General features: G+C 37.7%; 1 protein-coding gene across 2 annotated transcripts in view; it reads right to left on the bottom strand.

Moving 5' to 3' along the window:
- Positions 1–24,217, bottom strand: part of TBC1D4 (TBC1 domain family member 4) — a 171,449-nt gene that overhangs the window by 24,221 nt on the left and 123,011 nt on the right. Inside the window, exons 8-12 of one of the 2 annotated variants that reach the window (XM_057707441.1) lie at positions 21,678–21,797; positions 14,768–14,842; positions 13,205–13,431; positions 11,263–11,427; positions 946–1,106 (exon numbers count right to left, since the gene is read on the bottom strand). In XM_057707441.1, the coding sequence (XP_057563424.1) occupies positions 946–1,106; positions 11,263–11,427; positions 13,205–13,431; positions 14,768–14,842; positions 21,678–21,797 (748 nt within the window). The remainder of the gene's footprint in view (positions 1–945; positions 1,107–11,262; positions 11,428–13,204; positions 13,432–14,767; positions 14,843–21,677; positions 21,798–24,217) is intronic. The other variant, XM_057707442.1, reaches the window with a different exon arrangement.

Genomic DNA, 24,217 nt, shown 5'->3' with positions numbered 1-24,217 from the left:
GTTTCTAGGAATACAGTTTTCAGTCTCCAAACATGTGAAATTTTTTAGTTGTCCTCTAATTCTTTCTCTCTCCCTCCCTCCTTTCCTTCCTTTCTTCTTTTTGCAGGGTGATCAGAGAATATAGTATAAATAATTATGATCGTCTGGAGTTCATTTAAAAATCTTTATAGCCAACTACATAAATATTTTTTACAGCTGTTCCATGTGTGCTGAAAATGAATGAATCTTCTCTATAGGTGGCAAAGTTCTATACAAATATTGGATCAAGCTTGTTTAATTGTTTCTCAAATATTATCTATATTTAATTTCTTCATATTTAATTTTCAGAGAGGAATATGTTAAAATCTCCCATGAGAGTGAGTTATTTATTTATTTCTCCTCCACATCGTTTAGTGTTATTTTCTAGCTCTCAAAGCTATATAATTATGAGTGTTCTCATCATTGTTAAATCTCTTTGTTTATTGTTACATTTACTTTGCCCCTCTGGGCATTTTGGCTTTAATTTCTTATAGGTCTAATATGCAAAGAGAGCTGCCAGTGCTCTCTTTTGGCTGGTGTTTGCCTAGTGTATCTGCATCTACTTCTTTATTATTCAATATTTCTGTGTTACTTTGTTTTACGTATGACTCATAAAAGAGTGTTGCTTTTCTAATAATGAAAAGATCCATGACTTCTTCTCTATCCCTATGCCGCTTCCCTACGCATTATGAAATAGGCCCCACAACAGGTTTTGAAAACTCATTCATTCACTCATTCACTCAATAGCATGCTGAACGTCCGATAGGTTCTAATGATCTCTGACACGTTAACCACTATATCAGATATAAAAAGAGAAGTTATTTCTCTACTGCAATCGCTTAATCTCCTTGTACACAAAGCATCACACCCCATTCCCTCATTTACGATACTAGTAAGGGGTAATTATTTAGTGAGGACCAGACGGACCCTGCTGCTGCATTGCCGAGGGAGACTTGTTCATGGGAGAGGCAACCCTGAGGAAGATGCGCTGACGCCAGGAAATTCGGCGAGGAGTGACAGGGGTTCCTCCAGCGTTCAGGGACTCATTGCTGCAGGTAGATGAGGTCCTTTTTCTCCCCTCTCCATCGCTGCAGAAAGCAAAGAAATATATAACTTGTAACGGGAACTGCATGGCACAATCCTTCACAACACAACGGTAGCACAAGCCATTCACCAGTTCTACTACAGGCAAGCACAGGCCACAGGTACCGTGGAGCGATGTGTCACCGGGCACACTACTCACCCAGGCCAACACACCCTGGGACAGATGCGGTCCAGGCTACAGCCAGTTAGCAGAAGCTCACCTGTTTCTACTCATTCCATGGCAGCCAACCACTTCAAGTTCTACCATGAGCAGCAGAAGTACTTATACAGAGGGGCAAAGGTTGCTTATCTAATGAATTCATGCTTTGCTAAAAAAATTAAAATTAGTAGTATATTCTAAGCAATGTAAATATTTCATACAAGGTTCTAAAGAGCTTTTCTTATAGTTCTCATAGAATGGGCTGACAAGATAGCTGACAAGATAGCTTCTAGTTGTCTGCAACTGTTACGATCTGTCTCCGAAGTGTTAGCTACCAAGAGCTGGATCATGATAGAAAGCAACCTGAACAAAGACAGAACAGTCAACCTTGGGATTATCGTTAGATGATATATTAGAGGAAACAGTGTGGCCAAATAAGACTGGATACATTACATTACATGCCTTAGAGGACTGGGGCGGGGAGGGTGGGGGGGACTTGAGGGGGGGGTCAAGGAAGGGAGGGAATACGGGGATATGTGTATAAAAACAGTTGATTGAACTTGGTGTACCCCCCAAAATAATAATAAATAAATAAATAAAATTTTAAAAAAACTATTAATATTGATAAAAAAATAAAATAAAATAAAAATATTAAACAGATTTCTTTAGAGCAGGACTTCTTAGAGACTTAGGCACGCACTGTGATTCTCCAAAGGGAAATAGTATACAGGAACTCCCTAACTTACTTAAATTATATGCCTCAGTTTAAGAAACACCTTCCTTAACTTTTTTTTGGGGGGGGGGATGTAGGGGGAGCAGTTAGGGATGTCACGTCTTTCTACAGTAGTGCTTTGTGAAACAAACACACAGAAACGCTCAGCTGCTCTAAAAATTTCATTTCTAGGAAAAAGCACCCTAAATTCTGCTGGGGTTATCTGCAAGAACAGGTCATTTTTTTTTAAAGGTCATTATGACTCAAGCTTGTTTTTGAGACCAATTACGTTAGCAGCCAAAATACCATGCAGTAACTATCGCTGCTGATTGGTGGGAATGTTTTGCTCTTTTAAGTGTTAAAGTCTCTGAGCTTTCCTGAGAGAATGATGAAGATAATGTTTCCATGTGGTGAGACCACCAAGTGAAGGTGCAGAATGTCTAATGGAGCCAAGAAGTATTAGTACTTAGGGCAGAAATGAAACCCAGCTAGAAAAGCCACAATGCCACTCACATACTCAGAGGAACTCACTAATGCTGAGACAATCAAAAGTCAGAAGATCAAGTCGGCCCTTGTCTTTAATATTTGTATTTACTTTGTTGTACTTTGTCCTATTGTATTTACTTTGTAAATACTCACAGTTATCAGGTAATACAGTTATTTCCACTCTTGATCTATCTTTCTGGAACTATTGCTTCTAGATTAGCTAAATTAAGGTTAAGAAAAAGACTATTTTTGAGCTGCTACACAGACAGCAAGTGACATGCTGTATCATGATACTTCAGAAAGGAGCTGATACACACATCCCAATATAGTCAAACTTTGTTAAGCATCCTGGATAAAGTTATAACCCTAACATGTGTCCATAGTTCACCATGCTCTGCGATACTGAATGAATACGTCCACCTTTACCTCCCCTTTGGAAAGCATTAATTCAAGTATTTCCCTTTTGGGGACTATGATTCAAATCTTCTATATATAATAGTTATATCCTAAGAAACATGCTTAATGTACCCTGTATTTTTGTTTGTGTAACACTATTTCACTGGCAGTTACGTGCTAAACGCCCAACTCAAGGATGTATTTCTAGCTCCTAGTGTAGCAACTGGCATTTAATCATTAAGCACTCAACAAACATCCATGGGATAAATTAATATTGTAAAACCATAAAAACATTAACTCAGAAGGGTAAGTAAAATGGACAAAAAACATTGGCTAGGCTAACATATCAGGAATAAATAAAAGATCTACCTTCTTAAAACCCTTTGTTGGTAGTCACGACTTTTAAGTTTTTCTGGCAAAAGTTCTAACAGTTCCGCTTCCCAAAAGCACTGAGGTGTCTGAGGTGTCGATGGCACTGGTAGGTATTGACAGTAACAATACTGGTAATAAACAACATAAGGCATCTTTTTTCCAGATAGTAAAACATCTATATAAGGTATCTAATTTATAATTTAAGCCTAGAAAGCTAAGTGAAATACTTATGTAAAAGCAACTATTTCAAATCCTTACAGGATAAGGTTCAATAGATAATAGTTTCTCTTGACTTTTTAGCACCTCTAACAACAAAACTAGAATAAACCAAACCAAAGGGCTCTGAAACTTCCATATCTTAATGCTGGAATTAGAACATCTTTTCCAATTCAGTGTTAATGATACATCAAGTGTTTGGGTAGTACTAAAAGCAAAATTGAGAAGAACCCATATCGTTTTCATTATTGCCTGTAAAATATACAGTTTGGGGAGAACAGGTTACAACGTTGGTGCATGACGGACCCTTACATTATCCCAATATTGCAGATTTGAAAATTTCAAATCCCGTAATCTAAATAAATTGTCAAATGACACATTTTCCTCATATGTCTGGAATTTATAGCCAGCAATAAGCCAAAAATCAGCCATCAAAATATAAGATAATGCTACACTAAAAGGAAGTAATTACATAACAGACTATTGACCCTTTATCATGTACTAGAAAACGACATCCTGAAAAAGCAGTTTGGTGGCCGAGATAATGCAAAAGCTGCCTTACTTCACCGAATAAGAGAAATATGTATTTAGAAGTCAGGATCCAGATAAGGGTTTCAACAGTCAGTGCATATATATGCAACTCACAGCAGTTCACTTTTTGATTTACATTTAGCAAGCAACCTGACATTCCTAAGGTACTAATTTTAAGAATTTTAAAAATCAAAACCATGTGAAACACTTTTGTGCATCAAAATTCTTACTTCTCACTTTGAAAACTTTACGGAGCTGAGGAAGGGGAGTTTTTGTTTGGAGTTTCTGTTTTGTTTTGTTTGTTTTTTGCTTTTCTTACTACAACATTAGTTTCCACTTCAATTTCTTTCATTCTTCCTAGGCAAGCATAATGTCCACCTTTATGGACAAAAAACCTGGTATTTATGATAGTAATAATAAGGCTAATACAAAAAGACACACACCGTGCCAGGTATTGTTCAAAGCATTTTACAAGTATGAACTCATTTCAACTTCACAGCAACCTTATGGGGTAGATGGTATTACGATTCCCATTTTTAGTGAAAAAACTAAGGCAGAAAGAAGATAAGTAATTTGCCCACAATCTCAGGAATATAAGTGAAGGAGTCACGATTCAAACCCAGGCAGTCCAGAATCCAGACACAGGCTCTGTGGTTTACTATGTCCATGTAAATACTCTTTGCATGAGTCACAAAGCTCTACTGCTTCATAAAAATAATGCTGTCAGTACTCTCAGGATTTCCCGTATTTCTAGTGAAAAAAAAAATCAGTTTTCTAATGAGCATTAAGTCTTCAGGTCAGTACTTCTCTTTCCATTCTTTAATGGAATAAGGTCATTTATTTCAGCAGAGAAATAACTTCAGGGTATTATTATGTGTTCATTTACATAAATGTCTCACTTCCTTTTCTCTGTTTTTGAAATCACTGCATTCCAAAAGGTAAACACTTTTTTTTTTTAAATAGGAGGATCAACTCAAAAACACACTCATATATATATATGCCAACATATACTGGTAAAGTAATTATCTTTACATTTTTTAAATGATGAGGCAGATGAGAACCATTCCCTTATTTTTTCAAATAATCTTTTCCCTCCTTCTTTTGTATTTTGGAATATCAACGTGTACATTATAAAATTGTTTCCCAAGAGACATATTCAGGAAAAGTGTTCTGTACCAGCACTACCTCTATCAAAATGTATTAAATTAAAAATTAATAATGAGGAAAGAACCACAACATGGAGAATGTCCACCTATTTCTGTATTGGTATAGTCTATGTATACTTTCTATTACCAGTCACCGATTAATCAAGAACCACAATCCATGAACACAAATGACAGCTTTATAAGGAGAGAAAAAACTCCTACACTCTGAGTATCACGGTGTAAGCTGGGAGGCATTTCCAAGTCCTTCTGGACACAGCATCGATCAAAAGCTTTGGATATGATATGAACCCACCCACAGAGCTTCAGGATAACTTTTTAATATATCCCTGACCAAGCAGTTATAGCCTTCAGCTATTAAAATTAACATTATACTTCTTAAATGAAACACAGAATTTTTAATGCATACTTATTTGCCTGCTTTACTAAAAATTAATTCCAATAACACTAACACTGGATATGGCCCAGAATGAAGGTGTTTCAGGGACAACACAGAGGGACTCAACTTTAAGGAGCATGCAGTCATGCTTTATTTCCCACCAGGGCAACATGCACATAGATACGCTTCTCACAAAAGGAAGCTCTTAGGCCAGGACCAGTTTCACAAGGCCTTGTTCTGCTGGGCAGAAGTCCCCATCCCCCACCTAAAACTACCAGCATCATGAAGTCCACATAACTACATGCTGATTACATCTATATCTGAATCACAATCTACTACAACTCAAGATAGAAACAAAACTTGATTAATGGCATGGCAACCATTTAACAGAAATCTGCAAAGGCTTTCTCTTTGTAAATGCCTCAGGAGAGGTTACATGGAACAACACAGTGTGGAAACTTGAGCGTTTTTTTCCACAGGACCCATAGTACAATTTAACTCATAATTGCTTTAGGTGGACTCGTAGTTTATCTAAGCCCTGTCTTCAACTGCGTGTGCATCTATCATCCTATGGAAAATCTCCACTAATTAAATAAAACTGAGAATGAGCTATTCTAGTAGAAATCAATATACAGCATCTGAGCTGAGTCAGAAGAGAGAGATTAATCAATGGGTAAAACTAAAGAAGAACAAGAGCAAAGAATTGTATTTTCTAAACTCTACACTGAACGAAAAAAAATTTAATTATGTTCTTTGCATTGGAATTTAAAATATCTCTGGGTAGCTCATTTGCTTACTCACATCCTTACTACAACCTAAGGTTATGAAAATAATATCAAGCAAGATAGTAAACCACCCAAGGACTCAGTCTAACCATATGGAAAATAAGGAAATTATGGGCCAGGTGACCTCTAAGGTAATAGACAGACCTAATTCTATGTTTGTAGTAGAACCTAGAAAGACACATAGCAAAGCCTAACATTTCTGTTGGGCTTTTAAAAGTAGAAAAGAAATTATTATTGAAATGGTCTAACACACAACCATTAAAAAGTGTAGGCCAATTACAAGTCTCAAAACAGTCACTTTTTATCATCAATGTGGCCAAAATAATATTTTTTTCTTTGAACATCTCATTCTAGTCCAATCTTTAATACTGGATTTTACTCCCACTAGAAAGAAATCTAAATGTCAGTGGCCCCAAACAGGAAAATGGGGATGTCTGTTTTCCTTTGGACTTGTGACATAAGCAAAGCATAGAAACTAGAACAAAGTAAAGAATAATCATTTTCAGTTAAGTTGTTCAGCAGTGATTCTGGATATTTACCACAAAAAGCATATGGGTCAAGAGGAAGAAATGTCATCACAGATGTGGTCAGACTTCCATAAAGAGGAAGTAGGTGTTTTCCTGTGTCCAGCCTAGTGGGAGGTCTGGAAGGCCTCAGCAGTGTCTCAAAGTAACCAATGTGTCAGGAATTAAGATGAACAGAAATAGACTCATAATTCTCTTCAGTGAAAACCAGATTCGATCTTAAGTGCCTGTTTCTTCTAGGGTTCTGATTTCTGCATCTCCTTGGGGTTTGAAATAAATTCCTTATATGTACATACGTACCTCCAAACTAGCAAATTCACTTTCATTAGTCCAAAATTTAAGTTAGTCTTTGATTGAAGGCCACAGCACAGTCCTAAAGAATGTCAATATGGAATAGAGTAGAAACAGGATTTCTGTTTGCAATCAGCCTTTTATATGATCGATCATGATCACTGATTATACCAGGTGTCACATTTCCCCTACTATATACCCTTCAAGCACCGGAAGGATGGCATGCATTCAGGAGACAGCCAAAACTGATTTTTAAATTAATGGTGATAATCAGCCAGAAGAATTAATATTTTTAAATGAAAATATTTAGACCTCTAATCACCTTGATTCTGAAGCAGTGTCCTGTCTAATACAATAGGAAAACAAGGAATGGCATTAGCACAGAGAAAGAGAGATGTCCCAGACCAGGATTTAGAATAAAATGGCATTCCCATAAGACATCAATAAAGCACAGATAATTTCAATAATGTACCATAATGAGTGATTAAACTATTTTTATCAGTGAATATGAGAGAATTATAGAACCCAAACTATACCACAAAGTACTTTATCAGCAAAAATCTGTTTTCTCATTGGAAAGTTTTATAAGCAGAAGTAATGACTATCATTTGACAAATGCATTTCAATATAAATACTTTTTAAATATAGGCCTAAAAGCTGAGAAGCAATAATAAAGAGGAACAAGGATGCCTGTTTATAGAAGGATACGTTATATTTGATAAATGGATGTTATATAAATATAACATCTCATCATACACAATTATATGTTAGCTACTACACAATGAAATAACATTAAATTTTTAAGAATTAATTTGAAATAAGGTAAAACAAAAAGTATGCCTACTCCCCTTCCCTGAGCATTTCAATGTTGTACAAATGAACCTACTAATCAATAAACCATGATATTAAAAATACCTTGGCTTCTTTTTCTCAGCCTGCTTAAAAACAATAATCTACATTTTTTTAATAATTCAGAATAGTGGTCCTGGAGAAGGATGCCTAATTTGAATTTAAATTTTCAAATTAATATGCTCTTTAAATAGCATTTGTTAGCCTATGTGCTAACCTACTCTATACCTTACTTGACTATGAATATTTAGCGATCCAGTCTATGCATCTAATAAGATATGAGTTACCCAAATGAAAAGAAAATTATATTTCATTGTATTATAGATCTCCTCCTTTCTATTCTGAATAGTTCCAGATATCATGGTAATAACTGTGTGCATATGATGTTTTCTCGGAAACCAGTAAAAATGAGAGATGCAGAGTTCAGAAATTACGGGCTTAAAACCACACTCTTGAAAATCCTCGTTGTAGGAAATTCACACTAAAGTATTCAGAGTAAAGGGACACAATACCTGCAACCTACTCACAAATGGCTTAGAATTTTAAAAAAATGCATATATGTATATGTGTGTGTAAACAGGCAGAATGGTAAAGCAAATGTGGCAAATATTAAAAATTGATGAATCTGGATAAAGGGTTAGCAGTTCTCCATAATATTTACGCAACTTTCCTATAAATTTGAAATCGTTTCACAATACCAATTTTTAAAAAACTACAAGATTGTAACTAGTAAATTTATGTCTAAGTGACTTATTAATTGAAATAAACCTCCTGAGTGAATTTTGTCCAACGATTTTACTATTGTGTCGTCATCAATAATGCACAGGTATGTAACCACTACAGACACGTATAATAATATCCAGGGAGAGTACCCTTTAAAAGCCAAAAGACTAGAAATAACCCACATGTCCATTGTCAAATGAATAGATTAACTGTGATACAGTAAATTAAATACTATTCAGCAATAAAAATGAATGAACTGAAGTAACTATAAAAATAGGAATGAATCTTATAAACTAATATTTGATGAAAGAAGCCAGATATAAAAGCATTTATGCTGTATCATTCCACGTACAGAAAGTTCAAAACCAGGCAAAACTAAACTATGGTATGTGAGGTCAGGACGAGGGGTAGACGCTGAGTGGGACAGTGCGGGTTGCTGCAGGGGTGCTGGCAGCATCCCATTCACTGACCGGGTGGGGGTGATGTGGGATGTTCACTCTGGGATAATTCACGGAGCCGGATGCTTACGACTGGTGCACCTTTTAAAGGAAAATTTTCAAGTGTCTTTTTGGCCTATTGATTCTATGCTGTCAAATTACAAAACAGTGTACAAAACTAAACAAGAACATACTAAAAAGCGCTCTCCGATTTTTAGAACTTCTCAGAGCCAAAAAAATTACAAAGCGCAGAAAATAGGATGATTTTTAATGATTCTGCAAATTTAAAAGTTCTCCACGTATTTAAATATAGCATTTCCAATAAGATCACTACAAAAAGATGATTTTTTTTAATGCAAAACTAAATATCTGCCCTCTGCCTTCAATATCCTCCTATTGGAATGAGGTATACAGGGCTAACGGAAGCTTGGCACAAGAATAATACATACACCTCAGCAGAACCACCAAAGATGAATATATAACCTTACATTAAAAACCATAAATCATCTTTGTTCAAAGTCACTGGTTTTGTACTCTATAACTTATTCACAGTCTTTGACCTTCTGAGTGGCTGTCCCTCATGGTCGCCTTCAGTCATGGTTCTGTTTCTGGAAGGGAACAGGGATTCTCCAGATGCACACTTTAACCTAACAACAGGAAACTGCAAATGGGTGTCACTGAAAGCACTGTGTTCTTATTAATAGGTAGTACCACAGAGAAGACAAACGAACATTTTTAAATGTGCACATCCTCGGTTCTCTAAATTCACTGCATATTCCATATACGTTACGCTATTTTACGGCTAACTTCCTTTAAATCTTCCCATAAGGTTGTTCCTAAAAAACTCTTTAAAATCAATTCTTCATCAACTTTCTTCACTAGAAATTCAGTGTCTCAACATGACTTTGTACTAATTCAGAGGTAAGTTCAGATTCAAAATTTTATTAGTCCAATACTGTATTATCTTTCTTCGGGTGAAAAAAATGAACACACATGGACAAAAGATATTCAGAGCTAATTCAAGGGTTATTCCACTTTAACTAGTTACTGCAGATTGCCTAATTACATGCTAACTTTTTGGATTCCCCAAGCCTAAAAGAAAGGAGGCCAAAAGAACACCCCAGAAGATTTTAGTGGCACACAGGCTGGTTGATAGCACGTATGCCTCTCCTTGACTGCAAGAATTGCCAATTATCAGACACTAGAAACAACCCAAATATCCATCAGCAAGAGAGTGGATAAATTATGGTGTATTAAATGGAACACTATAAAGCAATAAGAAAAGAATGGCTCAAGCTACACATAAAAATAGGAATGCCTCTCAGAAACTTCTAAGCCAACAACAACCCCTTGAGAAGAATTCCCAACTTAACCCTCCACTTTCCAAAGGCTATAATATCCCACTGAGAACGGCATGATCAGTAAGATTTCATAATTTCCAAAAACATTTCAAGGCAAATCTCAAAAATTCACTACATTTAATTTTGTGTAGCTACCAGAGCAAGGAACAAGATTTAACAGCCTACACATTCTCAATACTGGGACAACAACAAAATAAAATCAAAAGCCTGCAAGACTCAAGATATCCTTCATGCTGTCTGAAAGAGCTGCTATCCACATGATCCTGTGCCCATTATGTGACTTACACTGAGATTCAGAAAAGTAAGTGTATGTCATTGGAAAGTCAGAGAAATGCCTAGGAAATATTCTATATATCATATCCATTACTTTGGTGTAGTTATTTAAATCAGTGGCTTTTGGGTTCCATCACATATGTCCAGAGAAGCTAAGAAAAAAAGGCATGATGAGGGGAGACATGACCATGCTAAGTATGTGCTAGCACCAGGTCTTGCGAGGCTTAGACTCTGGGGCCCAAGGCAAAGAAACACACAAATAGTACAACAAGTACAATCCCCAAAGTAAGCTAATCGTGTTATTGCAAAGCTTTGAAACACTGGTTTTAAACGTTTCCTTCAAATTAATTGGAATTGAAAGCAATATATTAGAAACAGGTTAGAACAAGCACAACACACGGATGCATTCATGTCACTCTGAAATTAATCAGACAAGTCTTAGTAACATATCAGTATACGACTGCAGAAAATGGTGCTCTGCAAACAGAGGACACTGATCTCACCTGATATCATTTTCATACTGTGGGGACAGTCTACCTGAATTCTGGTAAAAGCTTTTCAGGAAAGAGGGGGCAGTGAAGGAAGGGGCAGAGAAGGAAGTGTGAAGACTTGGAAGACTGGAGAAAGAATTACTCTCCTTGTGCATGCGCCGAACTGATGGAAGGATGCTGAGTACAGAAAATACAGCAAATTCATCTTAATTTATTATTCTGGCACAATCTTCATTCACGATGAAACAGCATATACATAGGTTCTCACTATCAATGTAATCAGGGCTGAATTTATACGGAAAAAACTTATATACATGCAGTTCTCTATTAGATAATTATGACCTAGTTCATTGTTTCACAGCCTGAATTCCTCACCTACGCAGTTTCTAAGCATGTCTGTTTGTCTCTAAAAAGCTCTTAACAATTTTAGGACAAAAGGTGTTTGTTTTGACACGCAAAAGATACTTCAAGGGGAAAAAGTAGGAAAGCATAAATAATTACAGGAAACAAGTTCCAGAAGGAAACACCGATTATCAGTAGTTCAAAGACTGAATTATTTTAAAGATATAAACCCTTCTAAAAATGTAAGAACAACATGTTTGCTGTTGGAAGTCATCATAATGCCTTTGCTCAACAAATGTTAATGTCCATGTTCTTTCTTGCAGCCTGTGGGATTGTGCAGCCATGGTTTTACCTGAATCCCTAAATCTCCTACACAGATTTTTTTTCCAGAAGATTCTTTCCATAGCAAGTTTTTACCATGATATAAATAGCATCTTTTCATACTAACAGAAAGTCTTTGAGCATATACATTACAAAATGTGGAAAACATAAGGAAAAAAAGAGATCTCACTTATAGTTTAAAACAATTAATGTTTTAAATTCTTGAAAATAATTTTTCCTGGAAAAAAGGGACTTAATGCCTTGGGTAAATATAAATGATCATAAAATTTTTGATATATACATGAATACTTAATCCTTTTTCACAAAAGAAAATCTGAGGATAATTAGTTCTATTAATTTATTTTTATATATCCTAAATATCTTATTTTTTAATATCAAATTATTCAAAAAACAACAGGGATTCAATTGTATCCTTAAAAGAAATACTGGTAAATTTGATAACAATTAATATAAAAATTAATCTTTTTACTTAGAGTTCTGTTTTGTTTTGTTTTGTTTTCCTCTGACTGGAACCCCTAATAGACTGTTTCCTGAACCAAACTCATAGGTAAAGAAGAGAAACAAAATTAGTTCTAGGATATAAATTATGATTTGTACTACACAGTAAGAAAGTATAATCATTCACAATTACAAACTTACCCGCTTTATTATCTCTTACCAAATGCCAAATGATTTTTTAAAATACCACAAAGGATAATTTTCAATGGACGTTTCCAGTCAATCACAGCATATGTATTCTTCTTTATAGATATCATTTTATTCTAGATAAAATTTTTAACAATTTTCACACTTGGCTTTACTTTATCATGAAATAAAATAGAGCCAAATTTTATCTCATGTATAAAGGTAACGTAGGTGATTTTTTTTAACCCTTGTGTTTTTCATTACAGGCTTACAGGAAGTTCTGCTGTGTTATTTTCACATTTGCTGACTATTTCATGAAAGCCATCATCAAGGAGACACTGAGGAACATGTGTTGTCAGCAGGTTTTTCAGACAACACAACTGCATGATACCTTGTTTTCTACATTTTTCTGGGGAAATAAATATTTCCATCCAAAATGCTTTACCTCTTCTCTTTGGGGGTGCCTTAAGGCTTGCCTGTTCCCCTTCGTAATGGAGGTTTTTATAATTCAATTTATTTTTCTCATCTGCCTGAACACTAAATGTTGGCTACAGCATGAAGTCACAGTAACTCTTGACTCCACAGTGGTCCGAACAGAGCGAGCGGAGAATTTTGTTCCAGCTTCCGGAGAGAGGTCTGCACTCACCTGCACTGTTCGCTGGAGCTCTGCCTCAGAAGAGGGGAGCGAAGCCCGTGCGCCTTCCCATCCTGTAAATTCAGCTTTTTCTTCGTGCTTGAAGGTGGGTGGCTGAACGTGTGGGCCCGTCTCCGAAACTGCGGGGAGTCGGAATCCTCTTCAGGGAACGTTTGCCAAGCCGAGGACAGTGGGGAAGCTGGTGGGGTCCCTGGCGGAGAGTCTCCTGGTGAGTAGTCCTGAAACAAAACAAGTCAGGCCTCTCTTTCCTACACGGATCATGGCAGACTTGCTCAGACACAGAGCTCAGTAGTGACGGGGTGCCTCTTCCTCCTGAGTCATGACAAACTGTTGTTTTCTGGGGGTTTTTCTTTCTATTTTTTTTTTTTTTACTCAATCCATGCTGAAGGCTAATCACTATCACCACCAGCCATTTCTTCTGATAAGCAGCTGTAAGACAGCATCCGCATCCGTAAAGATAGGCCAGAAAGTGAAAGGGATGATAAGAAAAGGTATTCTTTCCCCAACCCTTTGTGGTAAAATGCTATACAGCTAAGGTACGGTTCTCACTGTGGCCAGAAAGATGAAAAGAGATCCCAGCCAAAAGAGGGTGGAGTCTGTATTTACATATCTCCTGATTTCCGTGACATATCGGTTGCATGTTTCCTGTACTGTCAAAACAATATCACAACGCGTAAGTGTCCACGTCTCATGGCAAAGACTTCAGGGAAATGAAATCAAGCCTGTTAAGTATCTTCCCTCACCGTGGATGTTTCTACCTACCTACGTGTTCCCTGAGGTAAAAAATTTTTAAAAGACACGAAAAACAGGAAATGAATGAAAAGTGAGCTATGCCGGAATGCCTCTCATATTGCAGGAGTAGACATCATAAATCTCTCAATTTAGACAGGCATGCTGTTTATACTTTCCAGAACGGGCTCCCCTGTAGAAATGTGCAGCTTGATAAACATGGGTTAGGGCTCACGGACTCATAGCGGGACTGAGTCCTCAATTCTACCAACAGAAACGTTCGTGAAAAAATTTTAATATCTTTCCATTAAAAAAATATAGGTTGCATTTGCCTCAGGTTACATGCTACAGGAAACAGGAAACCAAACCCACTGAGAATTGTCTATGAGATTAAAAAAAAAAAAAAGCCTAATGTTGCAGTTAAAATGGTTACATATGAGGGAGGGGGATACAACATGAGGAGAGAACAAAAGATTAAAAGATCACTGCGCAAGTGCAGTCATCATATAGCTCCTTTTTCTATGGCTTTAGATCAACAGTTGCTCAAATACTGTCCCCCAAAGTATACTGTCTCCAAACAGTAAAAAGCCTGATAGAGCAGAATTACCAGCAAGAGATGTGTGTCCCAGCAGAGAAAGCTTCAGTTGAATAAAGAGCAACAGGCTAATATCCAGAATCTTCTTTAAAATAACAAAGGCTCAACCAGTTATTTTTTAGAAGTCGTAAAGGGCTTATAATAAAATAGCGAAGTACGCATATTATCATATCAGTGTTGGTTTTTGCCAAGTTGCAATTGCAGGAAAAAGGGGAGCCTGGCTTAGATACCTTCTCTGAAGCAACACTGTTGGATCGTTCAAAGCTGTCCACACTTCCAAGCCGACCTCTCATTCTGTTAGCTCCCTGAGTGAAGAGAATAAAATTAAATCATTTGTAGGATCTGAATTTTTATTCTTTAAAACTATAAAAGGCAGTTGCCTCTTTACGTTAGCATTATATCCAACCTTTTGGGGATTCACTCAAATTTGCTGGCAGTATTAACAGCTGTTCCAGCAAGGCAAATAGAACCATTCACAATCTATTTCCATTATTTCTAAATCAGCCATTAGATAACCAGATATTCAAACCAAGCTTACTGAAGTGACTTTGGTGACAAGGTTAAACATTAATCACCCATAAATCAGTGAGAGTCCCAAGAACATGGTGTCACAGACAGATAAACACACATGGGGAAAGTACAGCAAAACAGGGACTTCCCTGGTGGTCCAGTGGTTAAGACTCCGTGCTCCCAATGCAGGGGGCCTGAGTTCGATCCCTGGTCAGGGAACTAGATCCCGCATGCCACAACTAAAGATCCTGCACGCGGCAATGAAGATCCCGCATGCTGCAACTAAGACCCGGCGCAGCCAAATAAATAAATATTAAAAAACGGAAAAAGAAAGAAAGAAAGTACAGCACAAGAAACCACAACAGTTACAAAGAAAATGGTTTAATACATACAACCTCCCTACAACCTACATCATAATTTACATTATAGGATTATAATAAATACAGGTTAAAAAAAGAAAACGGCATCCTAAAATGTATGGATTTAGCTTCACTCATTACTCTATAATGCAAAACTACTTCAATAAAGTCTCTCTAGAAGACTAGATAAAACTCTGCTTCGATACTGATGAATTGGTTCATGATTTTCTTTTCACACAGTCATTGGTATGGATTTCACAGGTGAGCTAAGAAAAGAACCACAGAGATCATCTCATCTATTTCTCTCACTTTATGTAGGAAGAAACTGAAGCCAAGTATTGAAGGAAAGAAGATGGAAAGGCAAGTTAGGAACCACATCCCATGAAAGGTCTTGAGAGACAAAATACAGACTGAGAAGTTCTACATAACTCTAAAACACATGGGAAAGTTCTAAAAAGAATAACTAGAAATACATCAAGTCAGTGTGACAGTGACTCTACACAATGAAAAAACGTACAATATTTTCATAGCACTTTACAATTTTGAAGTGTGTCTCCAAACATTCTCCGGTTTAATGGACGGCGGGGCGGCGGGGGCGGGGAGGGAGTTACGTTTCATTTTAATTTTTAATCAGAGTGATACCTACACAAAGTTTCAAAAGTCTAACTGTGCTACCAAACTTATCATGAGTGGCAATCACTAGCCCCTTCTCTCACATGCTGAATCCCCTTCCCCAAAAGCAAACACTTGAAATTATTCATACAAATGCTTCTGTTATTCAGCTTACATTACTATTCTTTAATCTTTACATTTTAGGCACTACCTATTGACTTCCTACTCTGGGAGATGAGACTTTAGGATTCCTACTTCATCACCCATCCCCATACACACTTCTCTCCTCCCCTCGTCTCTCAGTAGTTATACCACAAGTTTCAGTTAAACCAATATTTTGTGCCTGTATTTTTATGTCCTTGTAAATACTGTTTGCACCTGAGCAACATATCTTATCGCTAACACAACTCACATCTTGCACAATTTGTTTTTCATGGAGTTAACAACTACCTCAGTAATCACTAATTTATTACTACTAATTTATTTATTATTAATCTATTACCAATAAATCTCAACGTGGTCAAACATCACATATTCCATTAATTACCTTTATTCTTTGAGCTACCCATTTTGGAGACCTCTGTCTTCCTGTCTCAGTCTGGACTGGTAACAATTTAGGTTTGCTGAATAGATGATTCCAGTATTTTCCTTCACTATCAACCTAGAAATTTCCTTTGATGCTATTCTATGTTGGAATTTCTGTTTCCTTGAGCCCATGTCTTCTTCTTTTTTAGTTTACTTCCTCATTTTGGTGGAACATATATCCAGGTACTTTCTGAGAAAGGGAGACTGGGAAGTAAAAAGTTTTTTTTAACTTACATGTCTGCACGTCTTTGTTTTATGCTCATATTTAATTGTTAGCTGAATATACAATTTTGCCTGAAAACGTTCCTTCAGAATATGTTAGCGTTGCTCAAGTGTCTTCTGGTACAGAAGTCTAATGTCACTGTGATTCTTGAGCTGTATGTGTGCCCTGCTGTTTCTCTCCAGAGCAGAATCTAAGTTTACCTTTGGGCATTCTGAAATTTCACAATGAAGTGGCTTGGCGTGGCTTTATTCAATCTTTCTATTGTCATTTTCCAAGCCCATTAACTTATGAAATAAGTCCATTAGCTCTAAGAAAATTTTTTAATGATTTCTTTGAAAATTTCTGCATGCGTTTTCTTTCTGGAACTCCTACCATTTGGTGTTTGGATCTCCAGACTGTTCCTTTAACTTTTAATATTGTTCTCCTATTTTCTTTTTCTTTGTCATTTTGCTTTACTTTCTGGAAGATTTTTCTCAACACTAGTTTCCTAACCTTCTATTGAATTTTTCTTCTTATGTCCACTACCAGAAAGTTTTAAGAGTTCTTTCCTGTTCTCAGTGGATTCTTTTATATTTATGGTATGCTATCTTGTTTCACAGAAGCAATGTTTATTCTTACCTATGTATATCAATTATAGTTTTCTATCTCTGGTGGCTCCCTAAATAACGACTGTATCAATCATAAATCTAATAGCTGCATCTAATATTACTGAATGCTTACCATGTGCCACGTACTATGCTAAGTACTTTACCGTGCATTATCTCGTTAATCCCCACAGCAATTCTAATGAAGTAGGTATAGTTCTTTGGCTCATCTTTACAGATAAGGAGACTGAAGTCCTGATAGATTAGGTTGCCAACGTTTACACAGTTAAAGGACACAGCAGCAATTTGAATTCAGGGAGTACAACTTCAAAGTGAGGCCTCTGGGACTTCCCTGGTGGCGCAGTGGTTAAGAATCCACCTTCCAAAGCACGGGACACAGGTTTGATCCCTGGTCCTGGAGGATCCCACATGCCGTGGAGCAAAGAAGCCCGTGCACCACACCTACTGAGCCTGAGTGCCACAACTACTGAAGCCCGCGCGCCTAGAGCCCGTGCTCCACAACAAGAGAAGCCACTGCAATGAGAAGCCCGCGCACCACAATGAAGAGTAGCTCCCACTCACCACAACTAGAGAAAGCCCGCACACAGCAACCAAGACCAAACGCAACCAATAAAAATACATTTATAATAAATAAATAAATAAAGTGAGGCTCTTGAGCTCTTACTCAATACTACTTCCTGAAGATAGAGCTTTGTGAAAACTAGAATTACAAATAAAACCAATTAACCTACATCACTTAAGGGTTATTGTGCAAATGCCCCAGAACTTGATAAAGGCTCTTTCAGTTCTGCAGTTCTACACTGTAACACGACATACTTCCTATAACAAACTATACACTTGGCTGATAGATTATTGGGTTCATGTGTGTGGACAAGAAAAACGGGCCTTGTTGCTTTCTGCTATTTTTTAACTGCCGTTTACATGTCAACCTGCCTGGTGATCTCAGACAGGTTATTTGGTCACAATAGAGAAAGTAGTCAGATGGATATCAAACCATTTCCATCATTAGAAAAACACTTAAATCACACATACTACTCACAGGAGTGTTTTATCCACGAGTTTTTCTTACACACAAAGAAAAATAAACTTGCTTTAAAATTATACCCTACTACAGTCATTAATTCACACATTTCAACAAGTGAGGACAATGGCTACTACTCTGCAGAGAAAATGAAATGAGGACTATTTTCTAACGACTCACACTTTATATTAGTAAATATTTCTCTTTTAGAACTATATACACACATTAATAAATATATTAGGAAATGTTCCTCTTTTGGAAAACTTCAACTTAAGAAAAAGCAACAAACAACCAGAATACAAGACTCTTGTCTTTTCACCTTTGAACAGACAGCTTTTTCAGTTTTACAATATTATGATTTGGTAACGCATATCTCAAGCCTTTTCCCTTGGATCCACTTTTTAATTGTTAATGAGTTGAGCTTCAAAGCATTTTAAAAACATATCCTATTTCATAAACAACTATAGTTAGTTAAATAAAATATTCTGACTTTTAAAAATAGCAGCAAGTATGAGCCAAACTATGACCAGAGTGTCAATTTCCTACTATATCACTCAAGAGAAAAAAAATAAACTGACAGGTTTCAGAAGTATGCAAAACCCCTTTTCTGTGCAACCTTTGATACAACGTGGGTAGCTGCCAATCTTCTCAAGAAGCCCAGTCTGCTGCATATGGTGCAAGTAAGACCTTATTAGGTCACATAATTTATTGCACTTGGCAGCACTTTGGGACACAAAAGCTACAGCATCCACCTTGACCAAAATAGATTGGCAGTGCCCTTGCTGATAAGTCATTGCAGACGTTCAAAGCTATGTAAGCGGCACTTCAAAGTCAGCCAGGCAAGTACTGTGCAGAATGCCAAGGTCCTCAGTGGGGGATAAAGAGCGTCACACTCTAAATTCCCTTGTGTCATTTTTGTAAATGACAGAGGTTTCAGAGCCAACCACTGCTGTATGTACCGGCTCATATCCACAGTGTGATATTTTCCTAACATACTGACATTTCATCCTCACGGTAATGTGAACAAAGCGGGGAAACAATGGCTTAGAAAAGGTAAATAATTTGTCCAAGATCATAAATATAAAAACCTGCTAGGGCCAGATCTTGAATTCAGATCCCTGATCCCCTACGTATATGATCTTTCTACTAAAATTCTCACTAAACACGATGGGAGAGAGAGAGAAAAGGAGGAAGGGAAGGAATGAGAGAGCAAGAAAGAACATAACTGATTTATAAATTTTGAAGATGAGGAGGTAGGAAAATTTTATGAAAATTGCATTAACATACTTCTGACAAATCTTCCAGAGGCTCTTTTCCTAGATTCTGCTTTCTGCTAATAAAATAATAGCATTGTCAAATGACCGTGCTTGCTGCAAGGTTTTTGTTAGAATTAGAAGAATTTCAATCTTTAACAGAAATTACCCATAAAAGTATTTTGAGTTCCCGCAAAGAAATAAAAATAAGAACACCAGACATCACAAGTCACTGTGCCTCAGTGTATTCCCGCACCTGACTTTACTGCCTTTAACACTTCTGAAGATAACAGGTAGTTATTTTGTAGACTGTATCTCAGTGTGGGCTTGTTGATGTTTCCTCATGATTAGGTTTAGGTACTGCCCCTCTGGCAGGAATACCACAGAGGTGCCTCTGTATTCCTTGTACCAGAGGCGCCAGATTTCAATTTGTCCCTTTGCTGATGCTGTTCCATTTGCTCATTTGATTAAGGTGGTGCCTGCCAGCTTTTTCCATTGTAAAGTTGCTATTTTCTCCCTCTGTAATTAATAGGTATTAATTCTATCCAGTAAATATCCTGATCATGATGAAATTTCCAGTGTATTATTTTTCACATCAGAACAGACTCACAGTCTCCTATCTTATATGACAAGTTACCATCTGTTGCTATCATTTACTTTGGTACTCACGTTGTCTCAGATGTCATCAGTGGGAGTCCTTCAAGGCTTTTATGTCTTTGTGACATCCTGCCACCTTTGACTGCCTCCTTACTACCAAGAATGCCAAGATGCTCTGGATTTATCTTGTACTTTCCCTGTAGTCCGGCAACTAGCCATTTCTCCCAGGATCATGGTTCCTTCTTGGAGAATGCTATATAGAAACCAAAATCTGAGCCCTAGACCCAAAATCTGGGTCACCCAACCGGGCTTAACTTACTATCTGGCATGTATAGAAAAGCTGTTCTCAGTTCCTATCAGTGGACAAAGTCAGGGACCATATATGCGCATTTACGGACACACCTATATATTAATACACACACATTACATATAACGTATATATAATCCTATTGCTCAGAACAGAAAACCAAGATTCCATACTGCTACCTCTGAGTTGAATCCAACAACACAGAATTCATTCTACTTTCCCCCCTCTTTATATCTGTAATTTCCTTCTCCCAGAATCCCACTGTCCTTAAACATTTACATATTGTGCACCTTGAATGCTTTCTCCCCTCCACTCTGGCTGTGATACCCTGCACTGAGCCATCCCTCTGCAGGATGCCCTCTTCACCTGCTCACACGCCACTTCCAGAAACCATGTTGCCCCCCTAGGCTGACACTGTCCTCACCGCACTCTGGTGTCCACACACTGCCCTGGGCCACCCCCACACACAGCATCCACACAGGCTCTGTCCCCCTGCGCTGAACCACTGTGGCTCCCCTGCCTTACAAACCCAAGGCAGCTACCATTCTGTGTCTTGCCTAATAGCGTTAGGAGTGAATTGCTCAGGAAGAGGAAACTGAAGAGGAAGGGAAATAATTTTGCTTATCTTTAAACAGAAAATGTAAATTCACGGAATGGAATACACACATTTCTGTTAACTTATATGTACTATTTTCAGCATTCCCTATCAGCTCCTAAGAATAAGCAAAAGAAGGGCTTCTTTATAACTTTATGTGGCAAATGATAAAATGTTCTTATAGGCTGGGGCATCAATATTCTGTTTCTCCTTTTCTATACATGTATCTCATGTAACTACATGTAACTACTAAATCTCCACGGCTCTAATTCAGATATCAGAGGCACCAGAATAAATCTAGGTCTGAAAATGACACTGGTTTGGAGAGAGTATTTTAAATAAGTGTTAACTTATTTAAGATAAAGTTATCTTAATAGTTTTTTGGGTTTTTTTAAGGAAATGTTCTGTGAGCCAGCTGAGAAGGAAGCAAAGGAGTTAGAAAACACAGACATAACACCTCAGTTTGCTCTTACCCTTGAGAAGATATTTTCCAGGGAGCTAGTTAAGGATCTCTTAGCTTTATTTTTCAGAATGTCGAGTTTGAACCTTCCACTACTCGTCGCATTTTCTGGGATTGTACTATTGGAAATAGTCTATGGAAAGAAAAACATAAATTTTAGTTTGGAAATACTCAAGGTTAAATGAAGCTTTAAAGACAGGCTTATGACTAAGCCATTAAAAAGCACAAGAATTCTTCTCTGGCTCTATTAAGAAGTAATAATTTAGGCTCCATACTGTGAACACACAGACTATAAGCAAAAGGGTTTAATTTTTAATATCGTAAGTCATAAAAAAGTAAAGTCTTCCGTTTATGCCTTTCCTTTCTGCTAATATATTCCTGCTGCACTTAACAAAAATTAAACTTGAGATGTCCATTTTCACTGCTGCTATTCTGATTAACGACTATAACCATCCCTTTCCAAGTTGCATACTTTATATCCACATCACCAAGGAAAACACAAGAAACAGGTTTCAGAGAACAAAACATCTTGTAGTAATGCTGGATTCTACTGATGCCTTTGTTATAATTCCATCTTCATTTGTGAGTGGGTCATTTCCCTTTTCGATCAACAAATATTCATTGATAGTACTAAACTGTACGGGAATCTACAATGAGTCCACTATATGAGGTTCCCTAAATATTTTATCCTACATAGAGATAAAAAGCTACTATGTATATTGCATGGTTCTTAGTGCCAGAAAACTTCCAAGAGAGAAAACTCATCCTTTGCTTGGGGAGGAAATATGTTCACATACAGCAGTGACACAAAGCAACACGTCAGGATAAAATGTGGAACCGTGAGTTGTGGGTCTCAATGGTCAGGAAGAAAGGACACACAGATTCACGTAGGCAGAAAAAAGGGGGTGAGGACTTTCCCAACACTGGGGATGGTGCTGGCAAAATCATAGAGGCTGGGATGCTCATGGGACAGGGTGTCAGTGCAGGTGTTCGCCTAAAACAGAGGGAAGCAGTGGAAAGTGTGAAAGTGGAGCTGGAGATAAAACCTTGAATGGTCTTAAGTGCTGGATGATTAGGAAGAGGTACTGATTACAACTTACAAGCAGAGGGGCATCTCTGTGAAAGCAACGTTTGGGGAAGATTTACATGAAAGGAGTGTTCGAAAATCACCTAAAGGACTGGGAAGTCAGGGACTGGAAGACCAGACGGGAGGCTTCGGCACAGTCTACACAGGAGGTAATCAAGGTCCATACCGAAGCTGGCTCCACAGGATCGTCTAAGGAGTTACTGATAAACATGACCGCCATGGAAAAGCAGAAAACAATGGATAGGAATGTGGGCTGGACTGGGTCCGGGCTGTGAATATGGACTGGAATGACTCATTATTCTAAGGCTTTGAGATGAGTGACACGAAGAAAATAGGGAAATTGTATTGGCACTTCGCACAATGCCTGACACAGCAGTTACTCAATGAATACCAGGTGAATAAATGGAGGGAAGAAAGGAAAAGAGGGAGCAAGGGAGGGAAAGAGAGAGAGGCGGGGAGGAACTTACGTATACCAGCAGGAAAACAAACACTCTCTGCTAGGCTCTCCTCTGCGATCTTGCGTGCCCTCCATCATACAGAAAACGCACAGCCCTAGTCACTCCCTTCAGCCTTCTGGTCAACACGGCTATCACCATCGACGACCGATTCAAGCAAACCTGCCAGCAGACTTTAGTCTCTATGTTTCTTGACCTTCCTATGTCACTGGACATTGCTGATCTTCTTGCCCGACCTTTTCTCCTGCCTTGGTCATCCACCATAATAAATCTTTCTACCTTATTACTCCCTTTCAGTCCTTATCACTGGCTCCATTTTAATTCACTCATTGCCTGAAATGTGAGTGCTCCTCAGAACAGCCCCCTTTGACTTCACATCTGTCCCAAAGCTCCCTGTCTTCTACACATATAATGTCAGCTCAAATTCTTCTACGAGCACCAAATCAATTTTTCAAATTAAGTCTCAAACACCCTTGCAAAACTGAATTCTTATTTCCATCTCCTGCCCCGCTCGTGTCTTCTTTCTGTATTTCCTAGTTATTACATCCAGTTCCTCTGAATCTGACACCTTGAAGGCTGTCCCAGCAAGTGCCTCTCCCTTCCTAAACAAACCTATCCAATCTGTCACTAAGTCCGAAGGATCATGCCTCCCAAATCGCTCCTGACTCAGTCCCTCCCTCACATCTCCAGGGCTCCAGTTTACTCTCTCTCTAAGACAGGAATCATTTTCAAGACAGAAGCACTCAATCTATTTATGTCCCAGTGCTATCTCTGTCTGGTACATACTTATGCCATTGTGCCAATCACACCATATTTCCATATTTTAATTCATCTGATTGCTTGTTGGTTTCTCTTTCTAAACAGTTAGATGTCAGCAAAGAGCTGTTGTTATTCATTTCCATTGCCTAGTACCTCATATGCACTTGATAAATGAATCACTTCTCATATATTCTATGACCAAGTCTCCTAATTGGAGAATGTGGCTTCGGTCCTAACACTGGCAACCCCTTC

This window comes from Hippopotamus amphibius, chromosome 14 (assembly GCF_030028045.1).
Source record: "Hippopotamus amphibius kiboko isolate mHipAmp2 chromosome 14, mHipAmp2.hap2, whole genome shotgun sequence".
NCBI lineage: Eukaryota > Metazoa > Chordata > Mammalia > Artiodactyla > Hippopotamidae > Hippopotamus > Hippopotamus amphibius.
This window is presented reverse-complemented; position numbering and strand designations above follow the sequence as displayed.